Below are 25,625 nucleotides of genomic sequence, written 5' to 3' on the forward strand. Positions count from 1 at the left end.
ATTTTCATGTTGTAAAATTGCCTTAAAATTAAAGCCTAAGTCCTTAGGCATATGGCTGCAGCATTGACAATGGCTTTAAATACTTCGGGGTGTATGTGCTGAACATCTGTCTATAGTTTCCTTTGTCCAGAGTGGGTGTGCTCTTGGATTGGGTTAGGCTGGGCTGCGAAGAGAGAATACCTGTGGAGACGAGAAGGGAGGGAGAGAGGAGTGCTGGGCAAAGGGAAGGCTATGCTCTGAAGTCCAACTATGAAGGACCATGTGTATCCTATTAAGTGTGATTGGAAGCAGGGGTGAGTGGCAAAGTGTGGGACAAGGATCAGGAAGGATTATGCTGATCTGCTTGTAAACATGAAATATTGCCAATGTAGCCATGTCAAAGGCCCTTTGAGCTGTTGTTATAGCCACACTATCTGATGACAGGTCCTGCTAACCAACCAGTGGCCCTGCTGGGAGGCTTTCCTGGGGCCTGGCTGGCTCACTGTCCTCCCAACTGTCAAATTATGTGACTAACTCAGTGAATGGACTTTCTCTGCTTCTCTTAGAAAGTGCAGCAGCATTGAGCAAAACAAATCATTTTTAGCTACATTCTGCTTTGGGTAAATTGCTCAACCTTTATGTGTCTGTGTTTTCCTTTGTAGAATGGGATGATCTCAACCACCTCTCAGGATTGTTCAGATAGGCACATGTAATGATGCCTGGAGGTGTTTTGTAAACTGTAGAGAGGGGTATGCTAATGCTACTCATTATTGTTGTTTACCTAGGGTGTGGACGAAGTGAAAGCATACATACCTGATGCCACCTGGTATGACTATGAGACAGTAAGTAAGGCAGCCCTGGTTGGCTCAGAGACCTGCCTCTAGCAGAGGGCAATTCTAAAGCAGCAGTCTTGGGAGCTTGCCATAGAATAATAGTACAAGATTTATAGTTAGTTGATTGTGGTCCTTTTTCTGTGAGAAAGGCATCTTAGTTGGTTCAGGATGGTGCAACAAAACACCTTACACTGGGTAATTTATAAACAACACAAATTTATTGCTCACGGTTCTGGAGGCTGGCGAGTCCAAGATCAAGGTGCTGGCAGATTCTGTGTCTGGTGAAGGCCCTCTCTGCTTCACTGATGGCACCTCCTTGCTCCTCCCTCATGACTTAATCACCTCACAAAAGTCTCCACCCCTTAATACTATTACTCTGGGTATTAAGTTTCAACATATAAATTTTGAGGGTACACCAGCATTCAGACCATAGCAGAAGGCCTTTCCAAATGTACAATGAAATAATTTGAATAACTGGAGTAGGTTTATGGAAATTCATTATATCAACCTGGCTATTGTGTAGCTATCAAGACTGGGCTTTGTCATTTGGCTGTGGTAGCCTAGCAATTGAAGCCCAGGTGTGGAATGACAGCTTGATGTAATGTAAATAAATAAAGGGGATTGGAGTGTCAGCTCTGCCCTCTAGTACCCATATGCTTTCAGCAAGTCACTTCACTTTGGGGGTCTCTGTTTGTCTCTTCTTTAAAATATGTCAACTGAACGAGATGATACCTAAGGCTCCTCCTAGCTGAAACAGCTTATTACCTGATCTATCTTTTGTTGTTGTTGCTGATTAGGGAGTGGCCATCCCATGGAGGAAACAGTTGGTGAATATGCTTCTCCCAGGTGATAAGATAGGACTTCATCTGCGAGGGGGCTACATATTTCCCACTCAGAAGCCAAACACAACCACAGAAGCCAGGTAAGCTCCTTACTCTTCTAAGGTATGGCTATTCTGGTGCTCTAATGGAGCAGGGCATTATGAGAAAGACAAATAGGGATTTTTGTGGATGAGCCAAGGGATAAGTCACCCATCAGTAATCTTCCCCCACTCCTTTCAAAGTTGATCCAAAATTGGCATCTTAGTCCCTATTTAGTAGATGGTAGTATGCTAAGGACATCTGCAGAGTGTTTCACTTTGGGATTGAATCAGATTATAGGACTAGTCAAAGTAATCACTGAGGAGGATTTCCCTATGGCCAGAAATTGTCCTTAGGTATATTCCCTACCGTGTGAGAGAATTTGAGTTAAATAGGAGATAAAGGTTATCACGTGGAAGCCAACATCGTTTGGGAGTCAAGAGCTCAGATTCTACAGAACCTGGGTTCAAGCCTTGGTTTGGGCTACATACTAGATGTGTTTACCTTGGGTAACTTACTTCTCTGTGCTTCTGCTTATTATTGGTAAACTGGAGATGATGATAGTTTAACTTTGTAGAGTTATTATGAGGGTTAAATGAATTAATATAAATGATAATGTGTGTGGGACACTTAGAAGAGTGCCTGGCACATGGTAAACACCTAATAAGGCTAATTGTTGGTATTATGTATTGCAACCCAAACAGTTTCCTGTAGGAACTGCCTCTGTCCACTCTTCCCTTTATGTCCACTCACTATCAACCCCTGCTGCCTGCCCACACCCAGCTCCCACGTGTCCACCCAATATCAACATCTACTCAGTTTCTGGTATAGACTCTTGGATTATCTGTCCCTGGGGGATGAAGGCGGCTGGTTTCACATAGTTCCGTCTCATCTACATTCTCTGAAACTGGGAAGTACTCTTTTACAGCCGGAGGAACTCCCTGGGACTCATCATCGCTTTGGACTATAAGAGAGAAGCAAAGGGGGAGCTGTACTGGGATGACGGTGTATCTAAAGGTAGACTTTCTCAAGGCACCATCCCTGTGGATCACTGTGGTTCTCCCTGAAAATTAGTCATCACAGGCTGCCCAATATGGCACTAACCCTATTAGCACTGTCGTTTACATCTGTAGCTTAGAATCAATGGGTTAAAATCCATTCTGAAAATTCCATTAGCCAGGCACAATGCATTAAAATAGACTTCAAATGCCCAAATTATGTGTTAGTGACTCTACCAAAGCAACTGGCATTACTGCATTTAGCTTAATTATTCTCTTCCTTGGATATTAATTATTAATAACAGATGATACACTTTTTTAATAGCTTTGGAAAATACTGCTTTGGTTTGTGGAAGAAATATCTAATTTGTATTGTATGTCTTTTCACTGTAAGGTTTCCATGTAAACACCTCACATGAACTTATGTGATTATATAAAAATCCTGTCCTACATGGAATTAGTATGTATTGTGTAGGCCTTGAGGAACTCATGATCCAGCAGGATAGATACAATGCACACATAGATAAATACAATGCAAATCAAAATGTTTTACATGCCAGCGAAATGGTACCGCAGACTGACATGTGAATTTAGAGAAAATGGTCCAGGAGATATTGCAGAAGTTTGAAAAAAATGCACAGAACTCAGATGAGCAGAACCAGATTGTTGGTAAAGGAATTCCAGATGAAATGAAGAGAAGAGCAGGACTCCCTGGCTGATTGGCTTCCCATAGTAACCAGTACTCCTCTTTCTTTTTTAGATGCTGTGACTGAAAAGAAGTATATTCTATATGATTTCTCTGTTACCTCTGTAAGTATTTTGTTTGAGGAACACACAGCATATGTTCCTTGCTGGGAAGGCTCTTTGAGTTTTTTGTTTAATATAGACACATGGTTATGTGCAGCAGAGACAGGGTTTTACTGTCATGATTCCAAAAAGGAATCAAATGAACATGAAAGTGTTTAATGTGTGTCAGGCTTATAAGCTGCTACAAAACCAGTATGAGTTCTGTGCAGAACTTTTTTTTTCCTGGAAAAAAAACCATTGCCTTTGAGTTTTATGTGATGGGGGCTGGCTTCCAAGATGTGCCTTTTTTGAGGTTTGCAAGTGTATATGAGGTGTGGGTGGGTTCGTGAGTGGTATAGCACCTTTTTAAGGTTCTTCCATAATGGCTGTCCTTTGTAGCACGTAAAACTTGGCCTTTGGCACGGGTATAAAGTAGCAGCTTTTAAAGGCTGGAAGTTACAGAACAGCGCTTGCCTCATATCTATTTCCCAAGGGAACTGAGAGAAGAAAAAGCAGCAAGGCCAGCAGAAAATGAGGGAATTCTCACTTGGTTTTCTTAGAAGCCTGATCATATATGGGCAGAACTTTCTTTTGAGGCAGTCTCTCTCTCTCTCTTATTTCTCCTTTCTTTTAAATATGTATATATGTATCTGTACCTATACATATAAAAATGGATCTACTTTAAGATATAGAATATATATAATTTATATATAAGGTATAAAATATATATATCTTAAAGTAACTCTTTTATTTTGAGATAATTAAAGATCTCCATGCAATTGTAAGAACTAGCACAGAGTTCCCATATACCCCTTTGCCCAGTTTCTCCTATGGTAACATCTTATAAACCTATAGCACAATTTCACAACCAGAATGCCGGCATTGATGCTATCGAGATATAGAACATTTCATTAGCACAAAGATCTCTCCTGCTGCCCTTTAATAGCATGTCCACTTGCTTCTTCCCCCATCCCTCCTCAGCCCCTGGCAACCAATCATCTGTTCGCCATTTCTATAATTTTGTCCTTTCAACAGTGTTCTGTAAAGAGAACTAAACAGTTTGCAACCTTTGGGATTGGCTTTTTCATTCAGCGTAGTTCCCTCAAAACCCATCCAAGTTGTGTGTGACAACAGCTTGCTCCTTTTCATTGCTGAGTGGTGTTCCAAGTTATGGAACCTTTTAAAAATCACTCACTTGATTAAGAGTATCTGGGATGGCTCCAGTCATGAGCTGTTACAAATAAATTAAAATTGCTACTAACACTCATGTATAGGTTTTGGTGTGAACATAAGTTTGTTTTTTTGTTTTGTTTTGCTTTGAGAGGGTGTCTCACTGTGTTGCCCAGGCTGGAGTGCAAGGGCACGATAGCCCACTGCAACCTCCGCCTCCTGCATTCAAGAGATTCTCCTACCTCAGCCTCCTGAGTAGCTGGGATTACAGGCATGCACCACCATGCCCGGCTAATTTTTGTATGTTTAGTACAGATGAGGTTTCACCATGTTGGTCAGGCTGGTCTCGAACTCCTGACCTCATGATCCGCCCGCCTCAGCTTCCCAAAGTGCTGGGATTACAGGCGTGAGCCACCGTGCCTGGCCATAAGTTTTTATTTCTCTTTAATAAGTGCGTTAAGAGTGCAGTTGCTGGGTCTTATGGTAATGCATGTTTAGTTTTATAATAATCTTCCAAACTGTTTTCCAGAATGGCTGTACCATTTTCACTTCCACCAGCAACATATGAGTGATCTAATTTCTTTGCATCATGGCCAGCATCTGATGTTGTCACTATTTTTTTAGGCTTTTCTGATTGGTGTGTAGTTATAGCTCATTGTGTTTTTAATTTGTATTTCTCTGATGGCTAATGATGTTTAACATCTTTTCATATGTGTATTTACCATCTATATATTTACATTTTTAATTTTGATGAATCTAATTTATCATTATTTTCCTTATAGATTGTGCTTTTTGATGTCAAGTTTAAGATCTCTTCACCAAGTCCTAGATTCTAAATATTATCTCCCATTTAAAAAAAATATAGTCTTACCTTTTACATTTAAGTCGTGATCTATTTTGAGTTAATTTTTATATAATATGTAAGATTTAGGTTGGGGTTCAACCTTTGACCTGTGTATGTCCAGTTGCCCCAGCACCTTTGTTGAAAAAATCTGTCTTTGTAAAAAATCATTTGGGCATATATGTATGCGACTTCTAATTTTTTAAATTATCAAACTGCTACTTTTTTCTTCAGTCTTAATTTCTACCTTCTTCTTTGTCATAGCTCAACTGTGTCACCTTTGTTCCCTAAATAAGTTATTTAATTTTCTGTGTTTCAGTCTCCTCATCTGAAAAACAAGGGTAATTATAGCTTCAACCTCATAGCCTGCTGTGAAAACTGAATGAAGTAATACATGTCAAATGCTTAGCACAGTGCCTGTCACATAATACACACTCAAATTATTCTTAGCTCTTATCATCATTATTAGTAAAATAAAAGGAAGAAAATTACTTGGGCCCTTTTGGTGTATATGTGTATGTCTTTATCTTTGTGTGCCAATGAGGCTCTTATCTTTTTGTTTACTGTGTGAGTACCTATCTTGTCTGCTTGAAAATTCTACAGTGTCAGGGACATATTTTCTGATTAATAGAATCAGTAAAGAACCAGTGAACAAAAGCAAAGATGAAATATTACTTAAAAATTTAAGATTGATAAGAGTCTGAGTGAACGAGTTCCCTAGGGATGATGACCTAGCAACATTTGAAACTGCAGAGAAAAGGAAACAGCTTGGATCACAGAAATTGAGACATTGACTGGTATTTAGGGATAATAAGGGTCTGAAGTACCTGGTTTCTAATCTGACTTTTTTTTCCCCCTCCCAGAACCATCTACAAGCAAAGATTATAAATAATAATTATATGGACACTGACAACCTCATGTTTACAGATATCACAATCTTGGGAATGGACAAACAGCCAGCTAATTTTATCGTCCTACTGAATAATGTTGCCACCTCCAGTCCAAGCGTTGTCTACAATGCTTCCACAAAGGTAAGAGATCCTTCCATTCTGCAGGGCCCTTTCCAGAGGCCTTGGCTCTGACAGCCAGCCCTACTTTGCTCTTTTAACTGTGGGCAGTCAGACACAACTGACTTGCTGGGAGGTCCAACACATCACAGAAAGGATGCAGGAGAAACGTGTGCATGCTAAAGAAAGACCTCTCTGCTTTGTTTGTATCAGGGCTCTGAAGAAAATAGCGGGAGTCGGAACCCTGAGAGAAGAAAGTTCTTCTCTGGGCGCAGTTAAAATGAGACACTCTGATCCCAGCTGTGACACAGTGAATAAATAGATTGTGCAATGGGCATTTACACATTGGTCCTCTCATTGAAGGGAGAATCTCTTTGAGAAACAGTTGATATTTGTCTTTACCGTTTTAGGCTATTTTCATACCATTAATAAAATGTGAGTGGAGTAACACAAGGAGAAATCCAGTTTTGCTCTTACTGAATGATTCCTTTACACTGTTAGTTGAATATTTCAAGTTCTGGGAAATTCGTTATTTCTTAGATCAACCCCCTTCCAGGTTGACAAGACATATAGCATAGGATAAGAGTTTGATTTCTAGAGTTAGGCAGAATGGGGCTCCAATCTCAGCTCTTAAGGTATTAGGTGTCTCTGTATCTTAGTTTTCTGTTCTGTAAAATGGAGATAGTCATAACATTCACAGCATGGAACTGCTGTCTAAGATTAATGGAGATCATGCTTATAAAGTGGTTATCAGTGCTTGGCTTGTATGAATGCTCCATAAACTTTAGCTATTGTTGTTATTACTACTTTTATTAAATTGGTAAGCGTCACACCCAGAGGACAGTAAGCCTAACCATGACAGTCCTGCCTGTGATCTGCACTCATTAGCATGATGAAAACTCTTCCCATCCAACACTTCCACAATGACTCCATGAAGTGAGAAAACCCAGGAATCAGCCAAGTTCTGAATATCTCATGGCAAAATGGTTTTGGAGGAAGGAATAGATGCCCTTGTCCTGACTTCCCGACTTCCAGCCAAGAACTCTTTCTGGGTGGCTTTCCCTCCCTTCCTTTGTCACTGTGACTGTCTCTTTCCCCAGGTGGTAACCATCACTGATCTCCAAGGACTGGTACTGGGACAAGAATTCTCTATTAGGTGGAATCTTCCTGTCAGTGACCTGGAGAAGTTCAACTGCTATCCTGATGATCCAACAGCCTCTGAGGAGAGTTGTAGGCAGCGGGGGTGTCTTTGGGAGGTAAATGACCAGAAACAGATTACCTCATTGATTAGGAAGTAATTAGGCACCTAGAAAACACTTTTCAAATGTCTGTGGCTTGAAGAAAACCAGGACCCTGTGCAACACGCCTTTTGCCAACTCTACATGATAGGTCATCAGTATTTTCCTCAGATATCCCAAATCAGAAGAAACTTATTGCCATTCTCATTGCCACTCCAACCATATCATTAAAAACCCAATTTTAAACATAATAATGTACATTGGGTATGCATTATGCATTGTCTATTTTAACCAATCTTGTTTTGTCTGTTGGAGAACACAAGCAGGAAGGGTAAGGTCAGGCTGTTCCTCTCTATTTGAACAATAGAGAAAATGGAAACTAGGAAGCACAAGTGATTTCCTCTAGATTACATGGGAGGCAATAAGGACACTGGGAGTAGAACCCTGCCTGGAGGCTCCTGTCTCCAGATCAAACTTCCTGGTGCTCTGTCACGGTTCACTCATTATAGAAGGTCAGTGTGTGTGTTTAAAAAATGGCTGTGTTCATTTGCTAGGGTTACCATAACAGAGTACCACAAACTGAGTGGCATAGAATGACAGGAATTTTATTCCTTCAAAATTCTGGAGTCTAGAAGTGGGATCATGGTGTCAGTGGAGCTGGTTCCTTCTGAGGACCTTGAGGGTATTTCTTTGCTTGTAGATGCATCACCCCACTCTCTGTCTTCATAGTCACATGTGTACATGTCTATCTCTGTGTCCAAATTTTCCTTATTAATAAGGATACCAGTAATACCGGATCAAGGCCTATCCCAATGACCTCATCTTAATTTGTTAATTGCAGAAACCCTACTTCCAAATAGTCACATTTACAGGTATCAGGGGTTAGGACTTAACATCTTTTTTAGGGGACACAATTCAACCCATAACCATGGACATGGTATCAGAGACTTAGTCTGTGTTAACCAACTTCTTCAGTAATGAGAGCCTTAGTGTTGTATCAGAGGCTGAGCAAGACTTTCTCCTGTTATTCCAGGACACATCTACTCCTGGAGTGCCCACCTGTTACTATGACACCATCCCTAATTATGTTGCTAGTGACATTCAGTACCTGAACACCAGCATCACTGCAGACCTTTCCCTCCCGATGGCCCCTGAGTCAGCTGCTGCTGCCGCCTCTGATTCTCTCTCTGCAAAGATCAGCTTCCTCCACCTGAACGTGATCTATCACACAGCAACCATGCTGCAGGTCAAGGTAAGGCCCATGTTGCAGATTCTGGTTCTCAATATGGAGTTTTTAACTTACAGTGCTGTATGGATAGAAGTCATTGAAACAATTAAAACATTTTTTTTCTTTTCAAGACAGGATCTCCCACTGACACCCAGGCTGGAATGCAGGGGCACAATCTCAGGTCACTGTAACCTCCACCTCCCTGGCTCAAGCCATCTTCCCACCTCAGCCTCCCAAGTAGCCAGGACTATAGATGTGCGCCGACACACCTGGCTAATTTTTGTATTTTTTGTAGAGATGGGGTTTTGCCATGTTTCCCAGGCTGGTCTCAAATGTCTGACCTCAAGCAATCCACCTCCCTCCGCCTCCCAAAGTGCTGGGGTTACAGGCATGAGCCACTGTGCCTGGCTGAAACAGCTTTTCATCCAAATCACTCATGTTATGGATGAGGGAGCTAAGGCCTGTAGAGAGGTAAAGGTCGGAAAGTAGACAGTAAAGCCAGGATGTGGCCTTAGATCTATGAGGACCATGAATTCCCTATAATGATGAGTATTCTAGGTCATAAACATCATCAAAGAATCATCCTTTAGCCCTGAGAAAAATGCATCTGTTTTGTGGCAAACTCACATGAGAGGCATTAACTTAATTCTAATATTAGAATTATTTTCTCTAGCAGTAGTTCTCAAACTGCAGCATGCATCAGAATCACCTTCAGATCATTTTAAAACCCAGATTTCTGGCCCTCACCCCTAGGGTTTCCAATTCAGTAGACCTGGGCTGGGGCCTAGCCTGAGGATTTGCATTTCTTTCTTTCTTTTTTTTTTTTTTTGAGACAGAGTTTTGCTCTTGTTGCCCAGGCTGGAGTGTAGTGGTGCAATCTTTGCTCACTGCAACCTCTGCCTCCCGAGTTCAAGCGATTCTCCTGCATCAGCCTCCCAAGTAACTGGGATTACAGGCACCCGCCTCCATGCCCAGCTAATTTTTTGTATTTTAGTAGAGATAGGGTTTCACCATGTTGGCCAGGCTGGTCTCTAACTCCTGACCTCAGGTAATCCACCCGCCTTGGCCTCCCAAAATGCTGGGATTACAGGCGTGAGCCACCACGCCCGGCCTCGAGAATCTGCATTTCTAACAAGCTCCCAGGTAAGGCTGATGCTGCAGGTCAAGAGACCAAACTTTGAGATCTACCGCTATGCACATTTAAAAAATACGTCTACTGGAAACATAATGTGAGCCACACATATCTTCCAGTAGATGCATTTTTAAATGTATATTTTAAAAGTGAAATTAATTTTAATAATATTTTATTTAACCAATGTGCTAAAATACTATCATTTCACCTTGAAATCAAAATTTAATGGAGATACTTTGCAATCTTCTAATTATTCTAAGTCTTCAAAATCTGGTGTATATTTTGCATTTCTAGTGAATCTCAATTCAGACTAGCCCATGTCAGGCACTCAAAGGCCATGTGTGGCTTGTGGACAGCACCTTGGACAGCTCAGCTGTAGCCATTGCTTTCCACATTTTAATGTATCATGAATCACTGGGGCAGCTTGTGAAAATATAAGTTCTAATTCAGAAAATCTGGGTTGGGGCCTGAGGTTCTGCATTCCTAACAAGCTCCCAGGCAATGCTGCTGCTTTGGGTCTAAGAAACATAATTTCCAAGCAGGACTTTAGAAAACCTTCACCTGGCAAGGCGTGGTGGCTCACGCCTGTAATCCCAACACTATGGGAGGCTGAGGCAGGTGAGGTCAGGAGATCAAAACCATCCTGGCCAACATGGTAAAACCCCATCCCTACTAAAATACAAAAAATTAGCCAGGCCTGGTGGTGCGCACCTGTAGTTCTAGCTACTCAGGAGGCTGAAGCATGGGAATCACTTGAACCTGGGAGGTGGAGATTGCAGTAAGCTGAGATCACACCACTGCACTCCAGGCTGGCGACAGAGTGAGAATCTGTCTAAAAATAAAAATAAAAAAAAAGAAAGAAAGAAGAAAACCTTCACCTAAGCACAAATTTGGGGCTAATAATATGACGACGAGGATAGTCACTCATAATGTTGTAACTCCTTGTCCTTCCATAACATTTTTCACTCCTTTTATTCTTCCCACACGTCAGTCCTGTTACATAAGTAGGAACAAGGGGTGGATACAGAAGAGAAACTTTAGGAATGGGAAAGCTGTACAACATCTGGAAGCTCAAACAGTAAGGAGATCTCAGAGTCCATATGAAAACTCAATTCCCTAATTCCTAACATGCATGCACACACACACACACACACACAAATTTACACATTTCTATGCACATACATGTCTGCATGCCACACTCTTACAAACATATACACACACATTCTATTTATGAAATTCTATCCTCTTCTATCACAAATTCTTTAGAAGAGCCCTCCTTGGCTTTGAGTGGGTTTTACTGAGGCAATTTTTGAACTTCAGCATCTGTGTGGGGCACAGTGGGCAGGCAGGCCTCACATCCATTCGCTTGGGGATGTTTGATGCCTACTGTTATGGTGCAAACTGGTCAAAAACATGGAAACTGAATTATATGGGGTGGCATGAGGGGTTTTAGGTCTAAGACCCTAACAGAAAGTTTTCTTCTCTCTTCTTGCCAGATCTATGACCCCACTAATAAAAGGTATGAGGTTCCAGTACCACTCAACACCCCTCCCCAACCAGTTGGTGACCCTGAAAACCGTCTGTATGATGTCAGGATTCAGAACAATCCTTTTGGAATCCAGATTCAACGCAAAAACTCCAGCGCTGTGATGTAAGCACTTTTTATTTGATTCTAATTAGAGTAGTTCTAGATTTAATTACAGCAGTTACAATTAATTCAAGTGAAATATTAATCTCAGAGACTCTATGGAAATATGTGTGCATTTGTTAGAGTATATCTATTTTCCCCATGCTTTAATGGATAATTTGTTTTTGGTTAGTCATTAACAAAAATAATCAATCAAAGTTTAAAGAAATGAAGTATTGTTTGATTTCAGAGAAAGAAAAATACATGTTCTACTTACTGTTCTTAAGTAGAACAGAAAACTCTATTTAATAAGTACAGCAGATAACCTAAGATACAAATGAGTTCCATATTATGTCTCATTAAGAAATAATAAGAGGCAGGAGAGAGGGGCAAAGGTTAAAAAGGAGAAAGAAATAGCTTCTTGGAATGTTTGCTTCTGTGGACACAGAAGCCTTCAAGCCTTTTCACAATGTTAAGCATAAAAGGAATTGTCATCTCCCATCTCTTGTCCTGCTGCTGAATAGAATGAAGTGAAGGTCTGGATTTTGCCTGGGGTGAGGTTCCCTATCCCAGTAGAAGCTGTCACCTGTGTGTGCACCTTTGCCTTCCTGTGTATGTCTTCTCTCTTGGGCTGTGTGAGTGATTTCCTCTCTGTTGCCCTCTTTGGTAAGAAGTCCTTTGGCCAACTCAAGAGAAGTTGTTCTAAGAGTTTCATGCTTTTCTATTGGAAAGTTTGCTTAAACTCTATTTGTTTATTTATATATTTACTCAAGCTGATATTCCAGGCACTGAGAACTTGAAATAAATAGAAGAATGAGTTATGGCCCTTGCCCACAAGGACCCAGAAAAGGAGCTCTCAGTCTGACAAACCACAGAACAGAAATGTAACATGGAACTTTGGTCTTGAGTCAGGGCCATTGTTATGACCTGGATCATGTCACCATATTTGAACCTGGATTGAAATGTGCAATAATTAAGGAGGCTTTGGAATCAAGTAGACATTCCAAACACATTACAAGTAGCTCTGGCCAGTGGTCTCCAGCTCAGCGTGGTCTGCTTTTGTGTTGCAGCTGGGATTCTCAACTCCCTGGCTTCACCTTCAATGACATGTTTCTCTCCATTTCTACGCGTCTGCCATCTCAGTACATCTATGGCTTTGGGGAAACTGAGCACACGACTTTCAGAAGAAACATGAACTGGAACACATGGGGAATGTTTGCTCGTGATGAGCCACCTGCGGTAGGGACAATGGAATAAGTTTAGCAATCAGCTTTTCTCAATGTAAATCTCTTTTAATCCTTATGCTTATATATGATACCTTGCTCATCAACCTCATCTTATATTGATAAATTCCGCTCTCAGTTGTAATAGGCCACATGTCACATTCTTTTGTCCCTAAAAGGCATGTATATATATATATGTCTTTTATATATGTACATATATATATATTTTTTCCCTCTATCAGTTATGGATTTTATTTATCACACAAACTTTTACTTAATATATTCTATTTGTCAGGCACATTGCTAAGTGCTTAGCTATAGATTTAATAAGACACTGTCTTTGCTCTCCAGAGACTTATAGGCTAGTGAGAGAAATAGACGCAGAAATTGTGATAGCACAGTGGAATCACTGAATTATGTAATAATACCTAATTGAATTATATAATAATAAATAAGGAAGGCATGAAGTGGGGAAGACACAGCTTTTAACTTGGAGTAGAAGGGAGAGTCAATGAAGGCCCAACAAAGGACATGACATCGAGCTGAGTCTTTAATGATGAGTAAGAGTTTGCTGTTTGGGTTATGGTATGAAAACAATATCTTGCATTTTCTTTTTGTTTATTACCCTCGTGACTCCCAGTACAAGAAGAATTCCTATGGTGTCCACCCTTACTACATGGCACTGGAGGAGGATGGTAGTGCCCATGGAGTGCTCCTGCTAAATAGCAATGCCATGGGTAAGGCATAGGCACAGCTCCCATGCACCACCAGAAACAGCTGTGACCACTCTATTTTGACCTGGTATCAATAGAAATATAGACATTCAGGGGGCAAGGGAAATGGAACAAATAAACTGACTTTCCATTTATTCATCTATTTATTTGAGATTTATTAAGAACTCTGGATCAGGTGTTAGGCATAGAATTTTGATCAGTTATGGCTCCTACTCTGGCATAGCCTATTTTACTGTGACACTTTGGCTCCCATTCACAGAGTTACAAAAGTTGTTGAGGTTGCATATTACATTTGGGGTACCTGCAAATACACCTCTGATTCTAATGGATGAGAGAAGACTTTCTAGAGAAGGCATGTATCAAAGACAGAGTATGAAGAAAGCAAATCTTAGAGCAGGTTTTCTATCCGGGCAATTTACAACTCCAAGGATGTGCCTCATGTGTGTTGTTTTTCTTACAGATGTGACATTACAGCCCACTCCTGCTCTGACATACCGCACCACTGGAGGGATTTTGGACTTCTACATTGTTTTGGGGCCAACCCCTGAACTTGTAACTCAGCAATACACAGAGGTTAGAAGCCATTCTGTCCATCAATATATTGTCAAATATTTATTGGCTATTACCACATTATTAGCACTGAGATAGGGCAGTTTTTTCTTTTGACTCTTGAGTGTCACTCCTAGATTATTACTGCCTTTGCTGAAATCATATTTTAGTATTATGGTTCTATAAAGCCATATTAATATCCCATGTGTCCCTCACTTGCTAAACAGCCTAAGAATTGCTAATCAGTAATAACCGGCAAATTCTCAGGTTTCCTAGAATGAAAACTCTGGAATATAGAAAAACTTCAATTACGTTTCTATCATTTTGCATGTCCGTAGTTGCTCCACATTTATTTGACTTTCTTATCTTTCTTGGGTGAGGCCTCTTATACAGTACTTAGCAGAAACACTCAAGTTGATTCAAGTATAAGTCAATAACCTTGTCTTCCCTAAGAAGTCTATCTGGATGCATTTTTCTTTTTATTCTAGTTGATCGGTCGGCCAGCAATGATTCCATACTGGGCCTTGGGATTCCATCTGAGTCGCTATGGATACCAGAATGATGCTGAAATCTCCAGTTTGTATGATGCAATGGTGGCAGCCCAGATTCCCTATGTATGAAACCCTCACTCAGCCCAAGGTGTAATTAGTTACAGGAATTTGTGGCTAATTTTATATTAGAAGTGCTATGATGTTGTTATCAAAGATAACTTGATACATCCAGGCTGAATTTTTTTCTTTGTATATGCTATAATACTATGTACTTATTAAACAGAAATTAGAAAATAGGAAAATTACAAGATGAAAAAATCCACAAATCCACCTTACCAAAGTAATCAACGTTAATAATTTGCTGGTTTATTCTTTTCCAAATTTTGGCTTATGCACAAGTCTCTGTTTTACCAAACAAGTTTCACCTAGGGTCATATGGCAATGCAGGGGACTATCCCTTTGGGCTAAAAAGAAGCAAGTTCTTTTTTTCAACTAAATATTAATCACTTTAGTTATTATTCAACAATCACGGTTTGAGTAAGTTTCATGTGCAGAAACCTGGGTTGGTACTGCATAGAGAGGGTAGACATTCAAGAAAGCTATAGAATAATGTAGTTCTTGTATGTTGGTGTAAGGAAGGGGTCCAGTTTCCATTCTACATATGGCTAGCCAGTTTTCCCTGCACCATTTATTGAATAAGGGAGTCCTTTCCCCATTGCTTGTTTTTGTCAGGTTTGTAGAAGATCAGATAGTTGTAGGTGTATGATCTTGTTTCTGGGTTCTCTATTATTTACCATTGATTTTTGTGTCTGTTCTTGTACCAGTACCATGCTGTTTTGATTACTGTAGCCCTGCAGCATAGTTTAAAGGGGGATCACCTGATGCCTCCAGCTTTGTTCTTTTTGCTTAGGATTGCCTTGGCTATTTGGGCTCATTTTTGGTTACATATATGAATTTTCAAATAGTTTTCTCTAGTTTGTGAAGAATGTCAATGGTAGATTAATGGGAATAACATTGAATCTATAAATTGCTCTGGGCAGTATGGTCATTTTAATGATACTGATTCTTCCTATCTATGAGCATGTTTTTCCATTTGTTTGTATCATCTCTGATTTCTTTGAACAGTGGTTTGTAGTTCTCCTTGTAGAGATCTTTCACCTCCCTGGTTAGCTGTATTCCTAGGTATTTTATTTGTGGCAATTATGAATGGGAGTTCATTTGTGGTTTGGCTCTAGGCTTGACTGTTGGTGGTGCATAGAAATGCTAGAGATTTTTGTACATTGATTTTGTATCCTGAGACTTTGCTGAAGTTGCTTATCAGGTTAAGAAACTTTGGGGCTGAGATGATGGAGTTTTCTAGATATAGGATCTTGTCTATATGACAAGATCTAGTATCTAGATACAGGATCATGTCATCTGTGAATATGAATAGTTTGACTTCCTCTTCTCCTATCTAAATGCCCTTTATTTCTCTCTCTCTCTCTCTTTTTTTTTTTTTTTTGAGATGGAGTCTCCCTCTGCTGCCCAGGCTGGAGTGCCATGGAGCAATCTCGGCTCACTGCAACCTCTGCCTCCTGGGTTCAAGTGATTCTCCTGCCTCAGCCTCCTCAGTAGCTAGGACTACAGGTGTGGGCCACCACGCTTGGCTAATTTTTAAAATATTTTTAGTAGGGACGGGGTTTCACTGTATTGGCCAGGCTGGTCTCAAACTCCTGATCTCAGGTGATCCACCTGCCTCGGCCTCCCGAAGTGCTGGGATTACAGGCGTGAGCCACCATGCCTAGCCCATTTATTTATTTCTCTTGCCTGATTGCCCTGGCCAGAACTTCCAATACTACGTTGAATAGGAGTGGTGAGAGAGGACATCCTTGTCTTGTGCTGGTTTTCAAGGGGAATGCTTTCAGCTTTTGCTCATTCAGTATGATATTGGCTGTGGGTTTGTCATCTATGGCTCTTATTATTGTGAGATATGTTCCTTTAGTACCTAGTTTATCGAGAGTTTTTAAAAATCAGCCAGATTTACTGTAGAAAAAAAACCCAGATATACAACCCTGTTTGTTTCCTAGGAAAGTCCAGTTTCTACCCTTGAACATTTCAATTAGAACTTTGTTTGATAGACTGAGTTTGAGATTTGAAGAGTGGGAAAGACATGAATTGAGGAAAGGAAAGGGGATAGAGTTCTAATTGGGGAAACAGAAGGAGAAGGAGTGGGCACAGGTGAACTGCATGCAGGCATCAGAAAGCAATTTCAATCTGCAGAATTGAAAAGTCAGCAGAGGGAAGTAATGAGATGAAGAATGAAGAGGGGCCTGGACTGGGGCAGGCAGGCAGCAGGACCAGGGGCCTGGCAGAGCAGTTAATGTGCCCTGCAGGGCACCTACTGCAGGGTTCCAAGAGCCTTGCTGCTTCTTTCTGCAGGACGTCCAGCATGTAGACATCGATTACATGAACCGGAAGCTGGATTTCACCCTCAGTGCCAACTTTCAAAACCTCAGTCTTCTGATTGAGCAAATGAAGAAAAATGGCATGAGATTTATTCTCATTTTGGTATGTATTGAGACAGATTAGATCCTAATTTCTGTTTCCATATTCATGGTTCAAAAATAGCACCATTGTGGGAAACTGGATGAAGGGTACAAGAAATGTTCCTGTACTCTGTACTTTTTGTTTTGTTTTGCAACTTCTTGTGGTGAATCTATAATTATTATTTTTTAATTTAAAAGCAAATGAAAGAAAGAAATGAAAAGGGGCTTTTAAAAGATGATACTTTATAATATTTATTTTCCATAACTGTCACTGGAATATAATTATTATTCTCTTGGTAAAGTTAGAACAACTGTGGGCTGAAGCACTGAAGATAGCAAAAAAAAAGGGGGGGCATCTCACTGTTTCAGGCTATGTCTCAGGAGAAATAGCTATATCTTAATCTCATCTTTACATCAGGAGGTTCAAAAATCTCTTATGTTGTATCATCACTCAGAAATGGTAAGGCTCAGATGACATTTCTTCCTAAACTTACAAACAATTGAGTTAAGATCCAGAATACCAATTTATTATATTACTAGGAAGCCACATCTTGATAAATGCAGAGGCAATTGCCTGCAAATGATTCTCTCTTCTAGCTTCCAAAACTTACAGCATTCTTTGGTGACTTTTGCTCACTTACTAATTCACGTATTTATTGAACACAGTATTTGAAAACCACTCTTCTACAAGTTGTGTGTGTGTGTGTGAGGGTGCATTCATAGTCTAAATTAGCAAGGCAGTGCCCTTTTTCTTATAATGTTTTTATTCTAATGGAGGGAGACAGCCAATAAACATCTGAAAAGATAATTTCAGACAGTAGTGATTTATAAGACAATTGTGAAACAGCATAATATTATAGAGAATAATTGGGGCAGGTATGGGATCGAGTGAACAGGGGAAGATTTTTAAATAGACAGATTGGGACACAGAGAGCAATAAAGAAGTTTCTTGTTTTTGAGGAACATTGCTATTATACTCTGGAAACACGATAAATTGGCTCTCTCTGCTTGAGGATTAAGTCTTATCAATCTGGTTTATCTCCAGGAGTTGTTTCCAAACACTAGCAAAAGTTTTTCTCAAGAATTTTATGGAGAAACACCAATATATTCTTTTTCTTCTCAACTGTCTTTGTAAAAATAGATTTCTATGTCATTGGAAAAAATCACTTATGTCATATTTAAATTCCTACAGGATTTTTTAACATCTTATTTATTTGTTTAAATATTTCAGGGTTAAACTTTTTTAACTTCTATTTTAGATTCAGTGTGTACATATGTAGGTTTGTTACAAACGTGTATTGTGTAATGCTGAGGTTTGGAGTATGTATTTGTCTGTTTTCACACTGCCAATAAAGACATACTTGAGATTGGGCAATTTACAAAAGAAAGATGTTTAATGGACTCACAGTTCCATATGGCTGGAGAGGCCTCACAATCATGGCAGAAGGTGAAAAGCATGTCTCTCATGGTGGCAGACAAGAGAAGAGAGTTTGTTCAGAGAAACTCCCCTTTTTAAAACCATCAGATCTCATGAGACTTATTTGCTATCATGAGAAGAGCAGGGAAAGACCTCCCCCCGTGATTCAATTACCTCCTACCATGCCCCTCTTACAACACATGAGAATTCAAGATGAGATTTGGGTAGGGACAGACCCAAACCATATCAGAGTATGGCAGAGTATGATGGAATCCATTACCCAGGTCGTGAACATAGCACCAAACAGGTAGTTTTTCAACCCTTGCCCCACTCCCTCCCTCTCCTCTCTTGTAGTCTCTGGTTTCTGTTATTCCCACCTTTATATCTATGTGTAACCAGTACTTAGCTCCCACTTATAAGTGAGAACATGTGGTATTTGCATGTCTGTTCCTGCATTAATTCACTTAGAATAATGGCCTCCAGCTACATCCGTGTTGCTGCAAAGAGCATAATTTCATTCTTTTTATGGCTGTGTATTATTCCATGATATATATGTACCATATTTTCTTTATCCAATCCACCATAGATGGGCTCCTGGGTTGACTTCACATCTCTGCTATTGCGAATAGTGCTGTGATAGACATACAAGTACCTGTGTTTTTTGAGAGAATAATTTATTTTCCTTAGGGTATATACCCAGTAATGGGGTTGCTGGCTGGTATGGTAGATCAATTCTTAGTTATTTGAAAAATCTCCAAATTGCTTTCCACTGTGCCTGAACTAATTTACATTCCCACCAACAGTGTGTAAGTGTTCTCTTTTCTCCACAGCCCTACCAACATCTATTTTTTGACTTTCCAACAAAAGCCATTCTGACTCATGTGAGATGGTATCTCTTTGTGGTTTGATTTGCATTTCTCTATTAGTTATGCTCAGCATTTTTTCATATGTTTGTTAGCCACTTGTATGTCTTCTTTTGAGCAGTGTCTGTTCATGTCCTTTGCCTACTTTTTAATGGGATTGTTTGTTTTTGGCTTGTTGATTTAAGTTCATTATATATTCTGGATTTTAGGCCTTTGTCAGATTCACAGCTTGCTAATATTTCCTCCCATTTGGTAGGTTGTCTCATTACCCTGTTGACAGTTTCTCTTGCTGTGCAGAAGCTGTTTATTTTAATTGGATCCATTGTCAATTTTTGGTTTCATTGCAATTGCTTTTGAGGACTTCGCCATAAATTATTTGCTAAGGCCAATGTCAAGAACATTTCCTAGATTTTCTTCTAGGATTTTAATAATTTGAAGTCTGACATTTAAGTCTTTAATCTATCTTGAGTTAATTTTTGTATATAGTGAAAGGTAGGAGTCCAGTACCATTCTCTTGCATATGGTGAGCCAGTTATCCCAGCACCATTTATTAATAAAGAATTCTTTCCTTCTTGCTAATTTTTGTCAGTTTTTCTGAAGACCAGATAATAATTGTAGGTGTGTGATAGTATACTTTGAGGTTGGGTAATGTGATATCTCTAGTTTTGTTCTTCTTGCTTAGAATTGCTTTGGCTATTCAGGCTGTTTTTTGGTTCCATGTGAATTTTAGAATAGTTTTTCTAATTATGTGAAAAATGACATTTGTAGTTTAATAGATATAGCATTGAATCTATGAATTGCTTTGGTTAGTGTGGCCATTGTAATGATGTTAATTCTTCCAGTCCATGAGCATGAAATGTTTTTTCATTTGTTTGTGTCATCTCTGATTTCCTTCAACAGTGTTTTGCACTTCTTGTAAAGTTCTTTCACCTGCTTGGTTAGATGTATTCCTAGGTATTCTATCCTTTCTGTTGTTGTCGTAAATGGGATTGCATTCCTGATGAACTATAAAAACATTCTTGTTTTTATAGTTCTTCTAGGTGTGAAGTTGGATCGTTAATTTGAGATCTTACTAACTTGAGATTTCTAATTTGAGATTTCTCAGCTTGAACGTTATTGATGTATAGAAATGCTACTAATTTTTGTACACTAATTTTGTATCTTGAAACTTTACTGAAGTTGTTTATTGGTTCTAGGAGCCTGTTGGCAAAGTGTTTAGGGTTTTCTAGGTATGGAATCATGTCATCCTTGGAGAGAGAGAGTTTGACTTCTTCTTTTCCTGTGTGGATGCATTTTATTTTTTTCTCTTGCCTGATTGCTCTGGCTAGGACTTTCAGTACTATGTTAAATAGGAGTGATGAGAGGGGGCATCCTTGCCATGCTCCAATTCTCAAGAAGAATGCTTCCAGCTTTTTCCCATTCAGTATGATGTTGGCTGTGGGTTTGTCAGAGATAGCTCTTATTATTTTGAGGTACTTCCCTTTGATGCCTAATTTCTTAAGGGTTTTATCATGAAGGATGTTGGATTTTATCAAAAGCTCTTTCTACATCTATTGAAATTATCATATGGCTTTTGTTTTTAATTCTGTTTATATGGCGAATCACATTTATTGATTTGCCTATGTTGAGCCAACCTTGCATCTCAGGGTTATGGAGGAAAGCCTACTTGAACATGGTCAGTTAACTTTTTGATGTGCTCCTGGGTTTGGTTTGTTAGTCTTTTGTTGAGGATTTTTGCATCTATGTTCATCAGGGATATCAGCCTGAAGTTTTCTTTCTTTATTGTCTCTGCCAGATATTGGTATCAGGATGATGTTGGCTTTGTATAATCAGTTAGGGAGGCATCCCTCCTCAAGTCTTTTGGAATAATTTCAGTAGGATTGGAACCAGCTCTTTGTACATCTAGTAGGATTTTATTATGAATCCATTTGGTTAAGGACTTTTTTTTGGTTGGTGGGCTTTTTATTGCTGATACAATTTTAGAATTTATTATTGATCTGTTTATGGTTTTATTTCCTTTCTGGTTCAGTCTTGGGAGCTTGTGTGTTTCTAGGAATTTATTTGTTTCCTCTAGATTTTCTAGTTTGTGTGCATAGAGATGTTCATAAAAATCTCTAAGGATATTCTGTATATCTGTGTGATTGGGTGTAATGTCATCTTTGTCATTTATGATTATACTTATTTGTATCTTTCTTTTTTTCTCAATCTAGCAGATGGCCTATAATCTTGTTTATCCTTTCAAAAAAACAGCTTTTGCTTTTGTTGATCTGTTGTATGGATTTTTGAATCTCAATTTTGTTTAGCTCTGCTCTGATTATGATCATTTATTTTCTTCTGTGATCTTTGGGGTAAGTTTGTTCCTGTTTTTATAGTTCTTCTAGATGTGAAGTTGGATTGTTAATTTGAGATCTTTCTAACTTCTCGATGTAGGCACTTATGGCTATAACCTTTCCTAGTGTGTCTTAGGGATGATCATCTTGCATAATATTTCATAGGGATTCTCTGAATTTCTTAAATTCACATGTTGAACTCTCTAGCAAGATTGGGGAAATTTTCATGGACAGTATCTTCAAATATGCTTTCCAAATAATGTTTTGTTTCCCCTTCTCTCTCAGGAATGCCAATGAGTCACAGATTTGGCCTCTTTACATAATTCTATATTTCTCAGAGGTTTTGTTCATTTTTAAAAATTATTTTAAAAAAATTTTTTTCTGACTGGGTTGTTTAGAAGGGACTTGTCTTTGAGTTCTGAGATTCTTTCCTCAGCTTGGTCTATTCTGTTGTTAATGCTTGCAATTGTGTTATAATTTTTTGTTTTAATCCCAGAAGTTGAGTTTAGGAAGTTCAGTTTAGCCATTCAGTTAAAATGGCTGTGTTATCTTTCACCTCTTGGATCATTTTACTGGCTTCTTTGAATTGAGTTTCAACATTCTCCTGAATCTTGTTGAGTGTCCTTGTCATACAGGTTTTGAATTCTGTATCTGTCACTTAGGCTACTTCAGTCTGGTTAGAAACCATTGCTGGGGAGCTAGTAAAATTGTTTGGCAGTCAGAAGATACTCTGACTTTTTGAATTGCTAGGGTTCTTGTGCTGATTCTTTCTTATCTGAGAGGGCAGATGTTCCTTTATCTTTTTGAAGTTGCTGTCTTTTGGATATGGCTTTTTGTTTTTATAGTCTTTATTTTCCTTGAGGGTTTGACTGTGGTGTATGTTGAGTATAGTTGATTGGCTTCATTTCTGGGTGCTTTCAGAGGCCCAAGGCTCTTTAACAGATCTTTATCTGTGGCTGAATTCCTGCATTGGGTTTCACAGGCACCCTTTTTGTTTGGTGGTGTAATTTAGGCTGCGATACAGTAGATGGTGTTTAAGAGTAAGGGCCGGAAGATAGCCTCTTACTCAGCTGCAGGCCTCTTTCATATTTCAGCACATTTGCAGTAGTGCTGTGGGGTGGGGGAGATGGGGGATCCAGAGATGGCCCCCTTGCCAAGTCCATTTTTGGTGCTTGAGGGAGCCTCCTCTAATCACTGATATCATGCCTATGTTTCCTTAGCCCCAAGGGCGTCCCTGACAGGCTGTGCTCTTCCATCTTAGGGACAGCCTGAGCCAAAGGTCAAGTCACCATGAGACCTGCAGCTCCCTGTTGGTCCTCTGTACTTGGCAGAGTCAGAGTGGGTTGTGGGGTATGTCTGGGGGTGATCTGTTGATGCAGTGGGTCAAGGGCAGAAGATCCCCAGGCACTGCAGTGTTGCCGTAGGGGTGCAGCTGATATGGTGCCATGATCCAGTATTTTCTGCACAGCAGATGGCTTTGGGGACCTCTCAGCTTGCTCTCCCCTAAGTGAGTCTCCTTCCAATGTCTGCTCCAGTAGCTGCCCTGACAAGCTAGTTTTGTCCCAAGCCTTTTGCACCCAGATTGTTGGTCTGTTAGATGTTCTGGGCTGTGGAGCTCCCGTGGGCAGAGTCTGTGGCTGGTAAACAGGCTACATCCTTCCCAGACCAGTCTGGCAGAGGGAGGCATGCCCAACTCCCACACCAGCACACAGGCCCATACCTCACTCTTCTCAGTGTTCTGAGAGTGGGGCTCCTCCCCTGCTCAAGCCTCAGCCACAGATCTCAGCTAGATGATCCTGATTTGTGTGCTTAAACCCTGGTGGGTTGGGACTGGGCCTGCAGCTTTGTTTTCTGGCCTTAGGGTCCAGCACTGGCTCTGCTGGGGGTCAGAGTACTTCCAGGCCACCAGCAAAGCACGCAGGTGGGGCAGTGGAGGCTGTGCTGTGTGCATTCTCTTTTGGGAGCAGCCAAGCAGTGGCCTTGGAAGGGGCTGGCAGATGGGTGGCATGCAAATCAGATGCACGCTGGTTCTGTAGGAAAGACAACGCTGCTGTCTCCCAGCTCAGCTGTCAGCAGGGGCTAGAGCCACTCAGAGCAAGATGGAGAGCCTTTGCAGATGGGTCCTCATGGTCGTGTTTTGCTGCAGATGCCCTGTATGCAGAACCTTCTCGTCTCCGCACAGGCTTGAGCTCTGCCTCTGCCTACTCTCCAGGCAGTTTCTCTTGCCAATTCAAATGTCTATGGTGTTTGTGGGGTCTGTTGTAGGTAGGATCCCGGATGTCTGCAGTGCGAGTTTCCCTTCACTCACTCCTTCCTTGGGACCTGTTCAGTGCCAGGAGCTGGTCCCAGCACTCAGCAACTCTATGTGGGATTTCCAGCTTTCTCCCTCTTACACCTCAGTGTTTGCATTGCCTCTCTATAGACTGGCAGTGTTTTCTCTCAAAAGCTCTGTTTGAAGTGTAATGGTTTACTCAGTATTTTGGTTTTTCTCCATGGGAGAGGTGCTTCCCAGCTGCATCTAGCTGGCCATATTGTCCCCTTTCCTCTCATTTTATTACTTACAGGTTTGGGTGGTAACTTTTTGTAGTATAGAAAGGCTCCTTCATTTGTTGGCACAGATTCTTATACCCTTTGAAAGAGATTACCCCTCATAAGGGTTTTATATCTTACTTTGAGTACTCATGGCACCATCCCTTTTCAATTGGCTATGGTAATATATGCAGTAAGACATAAGGAAATTATCAATGATTTTTATTTTATTTCATTTTATTTTTGGTATTGAGATTCACCATTTCCTCCTGCACTATGAACTACTAAATTTTTGGAGAGAAATTTTCTTAGAGATGTTTTCCTCACATTTGCTGTTTGAAATTCTTTTACTGCAGGACCCAGCCATTTCTGGCAATGAGACACAGTATCTCCCATTCATTAGAGGACAGGAAAATAACGTGTTCATCAAATGGCCTGACACCAATGACATTGTCTGGGGAAAGGTAAGGCTTGGGGAAGATGCTTACAGTTAATTAACGTTACAATGTCTTGAAATAAAACAGCTCTCAATACACATTGGAAAATAGATTGGACAATCAATAAATTATGAATGAGTAGAAATCTGTCCGATGCTGATTAGCTCAATAAGCATTAATAAGACCAAGGTTACAAATCTCATCCTCTATTATTATTGAGCACTGTCTATTGCCTGGAAATACTCTGATGTCCCCACTCTTTATTTATTCCACATGGTCATTAACAAACATTAAGAATCCCTTTGAGAATGACACTGAAATCTGTGTCTCCCAGACACCTGCATGCAAAACATGCATTCACCTTTGACCTATCATGCTTAATCTGCCTTCATATCTAAATGAATCATTAAGTCCTATAGATTCTCCTCTTTCTCTTGTTTCCTTTAATTCGTCTTTATGGCTTCAATCTTCATCTTTATATGTCTGATTTTTGGCAATAGCATTTTAGGTGGACTTCAGGTGATAATAGATTTTAGCCTAGGTTCGAATTCTTCCTTAATTATACTATGCTACTTCCTACTGCTCTGGATGTATTCCAGGCTCCTTTTTTTTTTTTTTTTTTTTTTTTTTTGAGTTGGAGTGTCACTCTGTTACCCAGGCTGGAGTGCGGTGGTATGATCTTGGCTCTCTACAACCTCCTCTTCCCAGGTTCAAGCGATTCTCCTGCCTCAGCCTCCTGAGTAGCTGGGATTACATGTGTGTGCCAACACTCCTGATTAATTTTTGTATTTTTAGTAGAGATGGGGTTTCACCATGTTGGCCAGGCTG

The 25,625-nt window shown here is 40.1% G+C and overlaps 1 protein-coding gene across 1 annotated transcript in view; it reads left to right on the plus strand.

Annotated features, from left to right (window-relative positions):
• MGAM2 (maltase-glucoamylase 2 (putative)) overlaps positions 1 to 25,625 on the plus strand; it is a 113,709-nt gene that overhangs the window by 46,598 nt on the left and 41,486 nt on the right. The window contains exons 20-33 of the mRNA XM_008964816.4: positions 765 to 821; positions 1,610 to 1,734; positions 2,601 to 2,689; positions 3,431 to 3,480; positions 6,331 to 6,498; positions 7,575 to 7,730; positions 8,746 to 8,964; positions 11,569 to 11,723; positions 12,770 to 12,938; positions 13,563 to 13,659; positions 14,117 to 14,229; positions 14,694 to 14,819; positions 17,115 to 17,243; positions 24,717 to 24,824. Of these exons, the coding sequence (XP_008963064.3) occupies positions 765 to 821; positions 1,610 to 1,734; positions 2,601 to 2,689; positions 3,431 to 3,480; positions 6,331 to 6,498; positions 7,575 to 7,730; positions 8,746 to 8,964; positions 11,569 to 11,723; positions 12,770 to 12,938; positions 13,563 to 13,659; positions 14,117 to 14,229; positions 14,694 to 14,819; positions 17,115 to 17,243; positions 24,717 to 24,824 (1,761 nt within the window). The remainder of the gene's footprint in view (positions 1 to 764; positions 822 to 1,609; positions 1,735 to 2,600; positions 2,690 to 3,430; positions 3,481 to 6,330; positions 6,499 to 7,574; positions 7,731 to 8,745; positions 8,965 to 11,568; positions 11,724 to 12,769; positions 12,939 to 13,562; positions 13,660 to 14,116; positions 14,230 to 14,693; positions 14,820 to 17,114; positions 17,244 to 24,716; positions 24,825 to 25,625) is intronic.

Source organism: Pan paniscus, chromosome 6 (genome assembly GCF_029289425.2).
Source record: "Pan paniscus chromosome 6, NHGRI_mPanPan1-v2.0_pri, whole genome shotgun sequence".
In the NCBI taxonomy this organism is placed as follows: Eukaryota; Metazoa; Chordata; class Mammalia; order Primates; family Hominidae; genus Pan; species Pan paniscus.